At 38.2% G+C, this 11,603-nt stretch overlaps 1 protein-coding gene across 2 annotated transcripts in view; it reads right to left on the minus strand.

Moving 5' to 3' along the window:
- Positions 1 to 9,320, minus strand: part of ADAMTS3 (ADAM metallopeptidase with thrombospondin type 1 motif 3) — a 3,677,303-nt gene extending 3,667,983 nt beyond the window's left edge. For both annotated transcript variants that reach the window (XM_044061162.1, XM_044061161.1), the window contains exon 1: positions 9,169 to 9,320. In XM_044061162.1, the coding sequence (XP_043917097.1) occupies positions 9,169 to 9,319 (151 nt within the window). In that variant the 5' untranslated portion in view covers position 9,320. The remainder of the gene's footprint in view (positions 1 to 9,168) is intronic.
- Between the last annotated feature and the right edge of the window lie 2,283 nt (positions 9,321 to 11,603).

An 11,603-nucleotide genomic window follows, 5' to 3' on the forward strand; every position in this document is an offset into this window, starting at 1 on the left:
ATTTGTGTTGATCATGTTTATTTCTTTAGTTAAATTAATTACAGACGCCCATCTTTCTCACTACTTCAGTAACATTTGGCTGTTTGGATTGTACCCTGGATGGATACATCTGGCTAGTCTTCGAAAAAAAACCCTCTGGCTTCCTCCCATTTCTTCTCTTTGACTGATGAATGGCTAGCCCCTTGGAAGGGAGTATGCAGCCAATATATAGACAAATTAAGTACTTTCTGGTTTAAGGGAAATCAACTTTGAGGCATCACAGGAGCAGCAATTGGCTACAGGCTTCATTTCTGACAAGTCCCTATAGGGGGTCTATATTAATTGCGCAAGAGACATATTCATTGAAAATGCCGTCCGTCAACTGCCGCCGAATATCACTTCAGCGAACTGCAGAATTTTTCCCATGGTTCGCAAACACTTGCCCACCAACCATCTGGAACACACAATGGACAAAATCAAATCCACCCAAGTGGGGAGCTTTACCCCCCCACACCCCTCTAACTATATATACCAACTCCGAGATCACACTACTGTGGGGAAAAGGGCAAAATTTAGGTGACAGTCAACTGTTTGCGAACCATGAGAAGAATTCCGCAGTTTGCTGAAGTGATTTTCTGCGGTTGTTGCTCACAGAAGACTTATTCAGTGAATACATCTTTTGTGGAATTAATATAAACCTGTAGCAGGACCCATCTACACAGAAAATATTGTCTTTTTAATTAGTTTTGATGTATTTTTTTTATTTTCTGAAGAATTCTGACAATATTATTATCAGAAGTTTCTTGTCAAACTGTTTTTAGAAAGGGTCTGCTTTTGTGAGAATAAAATGGACTGTTTATGAGACATTTTAACTGAAATGTAAGGATTTAACACTTGAATTGTTTTTATGTACTTAAAAAGGTGTTTGAGTGTTTCAGTGTGTGTGTACACTGTGACAACTTGCCTTCATTATTTTAATGTTTGAGACATTTTGCTTGAAGGTGTTAAGCATCATGATGTATATTTCAAGGTTAGAAATCTATTTTATGTTTGGTCCTTGTGCACACTTCATGACACCTCACCTTCACTTGTTTTCTTTCAGTAGAAGCAGTTTCTGTGAAAGGGACTTAAGAGTTCTGACAAGGCTTTTGTGCACTGGCTGTGCTTTTACTTTTGAATTTTGAGAGACTGTCTAGGGAAGTGTGAATGTTTCATGCCTGTGATCACTTGTCTGACAGCTTAACTTCTCATTTTTTGTCAATTTATTGAAAATTTTAACACAATATATGATAGCAGAAATATTATAAAACAAATGTACACATCTAAAAGAACAATGATAAACTAAAATGCCTATTTACAATGGTGTCCACTATAAAACAAAGGTTTTTAAACAGAAAAAGAAATAGGAGTAGTTAGTCTGTTTATCCTGCAACCCACGGTGGTGGTGCTGCGGTAGCGTTGTCACCTCACAGTAAGACACTGTCTGGTTCGATTCTCAGCTAGAGTGTTTATTGCGTGGAGACATGCGTGAATGGGCGTACCTTCGTTGAAGGTTGTGCGCCAGGGATGGTAACTCGGCATGTAAAAATCAACTACCTATCATTAGCGGACCGGAGTTCCACTGTGGTGACCCTTAACTGGGAAAAGCCGAAAGACAACTAGTCTGTTTATCCTGCAGTTCTTTGAATTTCAACATATATAAAGTGGTGATTCTAGATGTTCTTGTCCTGATTTTGATAAGTTCAAGATAATAAACTTCAGTTATCAAGTGTACACATTCCTTCATAGCAGGAATATTCTGATTCTTCCAGTTCTTGGTGATGATTTTTCTTGCCAATGTTAAGATACTCCATAAAGAGGGTGTATTATTTTTATGACACAGGTGGTAATAGGTGTGGACAGCACAGAGGTGCAGTGGTTAGCATTGTCGCCTCACAGCAAGAGGTTCCATGATACAGTTCTTGGCTGGGGTGCCTTCTGCACATAGTATGCATGTCCTCCCTGTGTTCATGTGGATTTCCTCTGGGTGCTCCAGTTTCCCAAGACATGCAGCAGGTGGATTGGTCATTTTAAATTGTCCATAGGTGTTTGTGTGTGTGTGTGTGTGTGTGTGTGTGTGTGTATATGTTTGTGTGCCTTCTGGGGAAGGTTGGGTGCCAGACTGGCAACTCAACACTGTAAAATCTCTACTGCCACTCATTCTGTGGACCATAGATCTGCTGTGATGACCCCTAACCAGAGCAGCTGAAAGGAGAATTGGGAATAGGTGTATTAAATAAAATCAGCATACATTTATTAATTTAATTAAATTTAATTAATTAAAAACAAACTGTAAGAGAAAATTCATATTATCCCAATATGTTTTCAGTTTTATACAGTTGTAAAACATATGTTGCCAGCCAGCTTTAGCATTTAGTTTACATCTCCACATCCTATGTCACTGTTGTACATCAATTCAGCTTTATGTGGTGTGGTAAAAGTTCTGTGTAAGAACCTCCAGGAGAATATCCTCCACCTTAGTCATGAAGTAGTTTGTTTTGAAAATTGGAGTATTAGTTTTTTTATCATCTTCACTTGGGGGGAGTTAACAAGTCTAAAATAATCCCAATAGCTTGTCTTCCTCTGTGACATGCTCTTGATTTCTTAAGTACCTTATATATTTTAAATAGAAGTCCCTTTCCAATTATATTCCGGTGCATTAGAATGAGTAAGTCAATGAATTTGGGGAAAGAATTTCTAACTATTGGTTGCATTAGATTAATCCTATGGTCAACCAATTGTCTACAGTTTTTTATTTTTAACCACATATCTGAGTAATTCAAACTTATTAATGATGTGGTCAACATTTTGTAATTGATACCAGTATAACAGGTTATTGTCTTTAAATGTAGTCATCGTTAAATACTAATTTTAGTATAGGCAGTTGGAAATACAAAGAAAATCCATGCTTTATATTCAGGGTTCCTGAAAAATGAAAATTTTAAAGGAGGTTATTATTGTATTAATATAATAAGCGTTAACTGTTTTTTTTTTTTATAAAATAGTTTTTTACTAACCAATGAAATTTATTAGTAGCTCTTTTATTATGATATGATTTTGTTATGAATTATTTTATTTACAACTAATACTTTTCTGAATATCTTTCCATTTTGGCATTATAATTGTTATTTAGCCAAGAAATTATTGTCTTAACAATTGAGGATAAGAAATATAATGTTAAAGAACAATGCCACCCAATGCCCAGTCTCTAATGTGATGGTTTAAAACCAATATAGGATTGTTAGGAAACCATAAAAATCTGAGAAACAAAAATTATACTCTTTTTTATTTTTTTTATATTTTTTTGGGGGGGGGGGTGGGAGGGATGGGGATTGTATTATATATAAAATTTTAGGAAGGATAATAATTTTAATTAAGGAGAGTCTCTTTTCCATAATGAAAATGTATCCCATTTTAAGAGTTTGTTTTACGGAATTCAAGTTGTTGTAATAATTAAGGATTGTTATATGTTTATTATCAGACAAGATTCAGTAAGTAAGTGATTTTACCATCCTTGACTAGGTATTTATGTAATTTTGTATCTATTTTATTAATATTATAATTAACAGATACTATTTTAGTCATATTCTTATTAAAACTGAGTCCCAGTTTCTTAAGGAATATTTCTTTTGCTTGGAATACTGCAATAAGAGAAGAATTGTAATCAGTCAAAGTTAATAGGATGTCATCTACAAATAATTGTATTTTGGGGATTAGATTATTTATTAGTATGCCTTTGATGTTTTTATTTGATCTTGTATAATTTAGAAAAGATTCCATAACTAAAATAAAAAGCAATGGGGACAAGGGACAACCTTGATTGATTGGGAAGTATATGAGTTTATCTTAATGTATACAAAGGAGTTTTCATAGAGATGTTTGATTAATTGTAAGAAATTGTTTTGAAAATTTACATTCCTCCAGTACTAATAGTAAGTACTCCAGATTAAATGAATCAAATGCAGTACTGATATCCAGACTACCCAAAGTTAGTTCTTTTTTTTTTTAATTATTAGTGTAATCAGTTATTGATAGTATTCTCTTGATATTATCATGGGTGTTTCTGTTCATTATTTACCGAGTCTGATCATTTTTTATCAACATTTGAAGAAATTGGTTTCTTCTAGAGGCATAGATTGCCATGAATATTTTATAATTTATATTTAATAATGAAATTTGTCTATATGAAGAACATTGTGTTGAGTCCTTGTCAGGTGTTAAAATTGGGGGTATTGGGGTCGCTTTCCAGAATGGTGGTACCTTTGTAAAGCCCTTCACTATTGAAAATACCTCTAGTAAAATACTCAGTGTATCCTTAGCCATCACTTTGTATAGTTCAGGTATTATACCATCACTTATTTGAATTTTGAGTTCAGACATCAATATAGACTTGTCAGTTATTTTCATTTGATCCTCCGGTCTATTTTCAGTATATTTTTATAACTGTTTTAATTAGATCTTGTGTATTCATTGTTTGTGTGCATTGATCTTACTAAAATGAGACCTGAAAAAAACAGAATTTTTTCTATTTCAGGAATGTTCTTTTTACTACTAGAGGAGTATAATTTTTTTATATGATAAGATTTAACAGTCATTTTTGTTTTACTAGCCAGTTTATGCATGGATTTAAGATGTTTGCAATAATTTATTTTATTTTTTCTAAATTTGTCATAATTTTGTTATACAATTTATAAACATATTTATTGTTTATTTCTTCCATTAAGTTATTTTCTTTTTGACTATCTAATTTTAACTTATCAAATTTCTCCTGTAAATCTATCGTTTGCACCATTGTTTCTTTTTTTGTGTGCATACCAACTTGTAATTTTGCGTAAAATGTGAGCTTTTAAAGAGTCCCATACAAAAAATCTCTGAGGCATTACCTGTATGACTAATTTCAATAAAAGTTTGAATTTCTTTATTAAAGAACTTAAAGTCTTTCACATTGGTTATATATAAGCAGGGATCTTTTTAATTGGGATGTTATTACTAGAATTCAATATAAATTCAAATGTTATTGCTTTATGATCCGACAGTGGGCAAGGGACTACTTTAACATTATCTGTTCTACTAGTGATCTCATTTGAAACATATACTCTGTTTGTGATTGTGTCCAATGCCTGTGTGAGAAATCTGTGAAGAAGAGTGAGTTTGATACTGTGAAAAATCATTTATATCTCTCATTATATAGGTCAGTGAACTCCATCAAACCTTTGACTGAGGCAGGTTTCTTCCTTTTACAGCTAATGTTGGTATCCTTGTCAGGTAAATTCAAGTTAAAGTCACCTGCAAAAATGTTTCCCTTTGATATTTGTATTTCCCAAACTGTTTAACTATCTGTATTCCCAATCTAGATGATGTTCTTCTTCTTCTTTCAGCTTTTCCCAGTTAGGGTTCACCACAGCAGATCACCTGTTTCCATTTCGTCTTCTCCTCTGCATCTTACTCTGTCACACCAACCACCTGCATGTTCTCTCTAACCACATCCATAAACCTTATCTTAGGGCTTCCTCTTTTCCTCTTACCTGGCAGCTTCATCCTTATCATCCTTTTCCCATTATACCAGCATCCCTCCTCAGCACATGTCCAAACCAACGCAATCTCGCCTCTCTGGCTTTGTCTCCAAACTGTCCAACCTGACTCTCTAATATACTTATTCCTAATCATGTCTACCCTCGTCACACCCAGTGCAATTCGTAACATCTTTAACTCTGCCACATCCAGCTCTGACTCCTGCCTTTTTGTCAGTGCCACTGTCTCCAAACCATATAACATAGCTTGTATCACCACCCTTTTGCAGACCTTCCCTTTCACTCTTACTGGTACTCATCTATCACAAATCACTCCTGACACTTCTCCATCCACTCCACCCTGCCTCTACTCTCTTCTTCACCTCTCTTCCACACTCGCCATTACTCTGAACTGTTGATCCCAAGTATTTAAACTCATCCACCGTTGCCAACTGTACTCCCTGCATCCTCACCATTCCTCTGTCCTCCCTTTCATTCACACACACACACACATATTACATCTTAGTCCGGCTGACCTTCATTCCTCTCCTCTGTAGAGCATATCTCCACCTCTCCAGGGTCTCCTCAACCTGTTCCCTACTCTCACTACATATCACAATGTCATCTGCAAACATCATAGTTCACAGGGACTCCTGTCTGATCTCATCTGTCAACCTGTCCATCACCAGTGAAAATAAGAAAGAGCTCAGAGCTGATCCTTGATGTAATCCCACCTCCACCTTAAATGCATCTGTCACTCCCACTGCAGATCTCACCGCTGTCACACTACTCTTGTACATATCCTGCACCACTCTTGCATACTTCTCTGCCACTCCTGACTTTCTCATACAATAACAGAATTCCTCTCTAGGCACCCTGTCATATACTTTCTCTAAGTCCACAAAGACACAATGCAACTCCTTCTGACCTTCTCTGTACTTCTCCATCAACACTCTCAGAGCAAACATCGCATCTGTAGTGCTCTTTCCTGGCATGAAACCACACTGCTGATCACTAATCATCAGCTCCCTTCTTAACCTAGCTTCCACTACTCTTTCCCATAATTTCATGCTGTGACTGATCAGTTTTATCCCTCTGTAGTTACTACAGCTCTGCACATCACTCTTATTCTTAAAAATCGGTACCAAAACATATTTTTCTCCACTTCTCAGGCATCCTCTCACTTTCCAAGATTTTATTAAACAATCTGGTTAAAAATTCCACTGCCATTTCTCCTAACCACCTCCAAGCTTCCACAAGTATGTCATCTGGACCAACAGCCTTTCTGTTCTTCATCCTCTTCATAGCTATCCTTACTTCCTCCTTGCTAATCCATTGCACTTCCTGATTCACTACCCCACATCATCCAGCCATCCATATCTCTCATTCTCTTCATTCATCAGCCCCTCAAAGTACTCTTTTCATCTGTTCAACACATTCTCCTCACTAGTGAGTATGTTTCCCTCATTATCCTTTATCACCCTTACCTGCTGCACATCTTTACTAGCTCGGTCCCTCTGTCTAGCCAATTGGTACAGGTCCTTTTCTCCTTCCTTAGTGTCCAACCATTCATACAACTCTCTATATGCCTTATCCTTAGCCTTTGCCACCTCTCTCTTTACCTTGCACCTCATCTCTTTATACTCCTGTTACTTTCTTCATCTCTCTGACAGCCCCACTTCTTCTTCGCCAACCTCTTTCTCCGTATACTCTCCTGTACTTCCTCATTCCACCACCAGGTCTCCTTGTCCGCCTTCCTCTGTCCAGATGTCACACCAAGCACCTTTCTAGCAGTCTCCCTTACTAGCTCTGCTGTAGTTACCCAGCTATTCAGTAACACTTCATTGCCACCCAGTGCCTGTCTTAACTCTTTCCTGAACTCCACCTCACAATCATCCTTTTTCAATTTCCACCATTTGATCCTTGGTGCTGCCCTCACACTCCTTCTCCTCTTCTTAATCACCAATGTCATTCTGCAGACCACCATTCTATGCTGCATAACTACACTTTCCCCCGTCACCACTTTACAGTCTCCAATCTCTCTCAAACTGGCTCTCCTGCATAGGATATAATCCACCTGTGTGCATCTCCCTCTACTCTTGTATATCATCCTATGCTCATCCTTTTTTCAAAATCCACTACCATCTGACCTTCTGCATTCCTTTCCTTAACACCATACCTATCCATCATTTTTTCATTCCCTCTGTTCCCTTCACCAACATGCCCATTGAAATCTGCTCCAATCACCACTCTCTCACCCTTGGGTACAGTCATCACCACTTCATGCAACTCGCTCCAAAATTTTTCTTTCTCATCCATTGCATACCCAACTTGCGGAGCATATGCACTAACAACATTCATCATTACACCATCAATTTCCAGCTTCATAAACATCACTCTATCCGACACTCTTTTCACCTTCAAAAACACTCTTGGTATACCATTCCCTTCAGGATAACCCCTACCCCATTTCTCCTCCCATCCACACCATGATAGAAGAATTTGAACCCACCTCCAATACACCTGGCTTTACTTACCTTCCACTTGGTCTCTTGTACACACAATATATCAGTCTTCCATCTGTCCATCATATCAGTTAGCTCTCTCCCTGTACCAGTCATACTGCCAACATTCAAAGTTCCTACCCACACTATCACACTCCTAACCATTCTCCTCTTCCTGCATTTGGGCATGCCTTCCCCCTCTTCTTCTCCTTCGACCAACAGTAGCCCAATTTCTGCCAGCACCCTGTCGGCTAACAGTACTGGTGGCGGTTGTTAACCCAGGCCTCAACTGATCTGGTATGTAAATCTGTATTGGTTTCCACATACCTCATTTGAGAGATGTTTTACACCAGATGCCCTTCCTGACGCAATCCTTCCCATTTATCCGGGCTTGGGACCGGCACGAAGAAATGCACTGGTTTATGCATCCCCAGTGGCTGGGTTATGTATTCCCAGTCTAGATATTCAGTAGATATTAGTAAAAGTGTATAATTTCCTTTGAATCTCAAGTGACTGAACAAAACATATGTTGTTCATCACTAAATGCAATCAAAATTCTAGGTAGAAGCAAAGAATTTTTCCATAAAATAGCCACCTGCTGTTGACTGCAACACCGCTACTTCTCAAAAAAAAAAAAGATATAGTTCAGGGGGTACACAGCAACATTCTGAAACAAAACCAAGTGCACATGAGAGGTGCTGTGGGTACTAATAGCATTAAATTGTAACATTCTGAACATTTAAATGTACACTTTTAAATGGAACGACATGGAGTTAATTAGGTCATATGGTCTACAAAATCTGGTTGTCAACACTTGGCAGTAGACTTATTAACTATCTTTTTTCTGCCCGTCTGTACTTTGAACCACAGTACAAGAAAGAAACACGGGTATAAATGCTTTACGAATGCAAAAATAATCTGGTTCAGGATTTCAGTAACTGCAGGATTTTGCGCCATCAGCAGTCATACTATATGTTGTATGCTTCCATGGGATCCATTTCTAAACTCAGATCTAGAAATCTTCAAGAATGCACATTTGTAGGAAAATGCCTATTTGGCCAAAGATGTACATTTGCTGGAGTATCACAATCCTTCTGCAAATACTTATAAATTTAACAGCTAGCCATAAAGTTTACCTGATGAGTGAAAACTAGTGAACGCCTCTGGAAATGTGTGCTTTACAGCTGAGCGCCGATAAATCACATGGACCCTCCCATTTCTTTCTTCTTCTTGCATGCCTCGTTCTACTGGCTCAATGAAATACTCTTCCTTATCTGTTCGAATCATTCCAGACTAAAAGGGGTAACCAATGTATTATGTTAGAACATCTATTTTAAGCCTGCTCTTTACTTGTCACTGTATTATTTAATGAAAATAAGAAGAGAGAATTTCTAGTCATTTATGGGATTTGAGATTTAGCAATGTGCATTTGGAACACACCTGATTGCAAGTTAAAGCAGTCAGCATTTCTGCCATTTATACTGCAAATCAGATTCAACGCCCAAGATAAAATTAGCAATGAAACCATTGTAACAATACTGAACTGCTGTAAAGGTGTTCATCTGGTGAGATACAGAATCACTCTACATGTAGCAAAACTAAATCAAATCCTATGCTATTTAATGTTGAAAAGAATGTAAATTTACATAAAATATACTAATGAGTGCTATGTACATATTTCTGGCTTAACTACACCTCAATCTGTGCACTTAAATTACACAAAGGTCAAAACATGAAACCTAGTGACTGAATGTAGTGCAACTATTAATGACACATTCATATTAGTACTACACATGCATGTACATGTCTGTGTTTGTGTATGTATATATATGTGTCATACACATCTGTGTTTGTGCGCGTGTATATGTATATCTTTTTGTATATGTATATATTACATCCACATATAAACAAGTAGCTCACTTCAGTCAACTCTCCAGCAGTCAATACACTATATATAGAACGCTCAAGTTTCTTAAAGCACAACAATGCCTACTATTTATTCAACCTCGAAGGCAGAGTTGTGGGAGAAACACACCACAGCAGCAGATGCTCAATTAGAATTTCAGTTACAGCAACATTCATGAACAATGGGAGTTTGGCTCTGGTAGACATATTTCCAGCTAGCACTTCAACCAGCAACTTGTGGATATCTTGATATGGGTTGACTCCTCCCCAGAGAGAGAAAGAGACATTAAGAAAGTGTGTGTGGGTGGGGGGGGGGGGCATGCCTGAACCATCACTTGTTCCTTTTTTCCCACTGAAGGATAAGAGATATGCCTTAAGTGAACAGTCAGTCCAATATTTACTTTTCACAATATACATGCATTTATAAAAATAATGGGTATTCACGACCTTGGCTTGTTGAGATAACTCCATGCTTTCCAGATAAACCCCTGACTACAACACAGGCACCCAAGATCAATTAGTGAGTTGGGTACTGTAATAGTGGGCCAGAAACAAAAGAAGTGAGCTTTTGCCACCAGCTCACCCATCCCATTTGGGCAAGGATGCAGCTCTAGCTTCCCACATCTAATGAAAGGACTAGGTGTTGACCCTGTCAAACACAGCCCTGCAGGAGGATTCAACATGTGGAAGTATTCTCCTCATGAAATTTGCACACGGGAGTCACTGAGTAGGAAGAAGGGTGCTTCATTAGGGATAAGATAGGACCAGCAAGCTAGCCCACTCCCTAACACTTCTCATTCCTGGGGAAACAGGCTGATAGGGTTTCTCACTCAGGAACAAATGGGCTACTGAATTCTCACCTGGCCAGGAATGCCTAGCTTTCACCCACACAGAACGAATGAGCCACCTGGCACAGGTAGAGTACCCAGTGGATAAGGTCCTGTGGGGAAAGCAAAAAGAAAAAAATGATGAGAGTTCCCAATGCATTTCCAGACCTACTCTAGGAGTGAATTATTTTATCAGTGTTATGCAGGCAGTCTGCGATCACACTCTGCTCATCTTCTCTCCTTTACAGCAGCTCCTCACTAAGGATCTGTCCTTTGCAGTACCTAAACTCCAGCAAAGGGAGAAAGGAAGGGAAAAGCTATCACTGCAATAGTGATGATACTTACACAGCCACTATTTGTGTTAGCTCACATGTGTGCTTTGCTCTTCGTATGGATTGCTGCTGCAGTATTCATGACCAACAGATTCCCAAAGCAGAACCTATTTCAGGAGGCAGAAGGAAAACAGGCAGTTTGTGCAAATGCAATTTCTCAGAGAAGGGCCTACAGGACTGTAGTTCAAAATCTTGCTTTGTAACTAGAACATATATCCAACTTGCACTGTTTTGTCAATGCATGGAGAATCAAATGCTTGCTACTCAACTGCTCTGAGGACAGACAAGCACAGTTCACACTGAAGCTCACGAGAGACCAATCCACCAGCTCCCATGTGTATGCTGCTGGAATACATGACGTTACAATTGGGGTTCCCTGCGTGCATTCCATATAATTGTGATACTGTCTATGGTTAACACCAGTACTTACAGCCTCCATTTGGGTTGGAAGGCTTTGGGGACAGGAAAGATGGCTAACTAATCATATTCATATGCAGACTTACCAAG

This window comes from Protopterus annectens, chromosome 2.part0 (assembly GCF_019279795.1).
Source record: "Protopterus annectens isolate FY-2018-M chromosome 2.part0, PAN1.0, whole genome shotgun sequence".
NCBI lineage: Eukaryota > Metazoa > Chordata > Ceratodontiformes > Protopteridae > Protopterus > Protopterus annectens.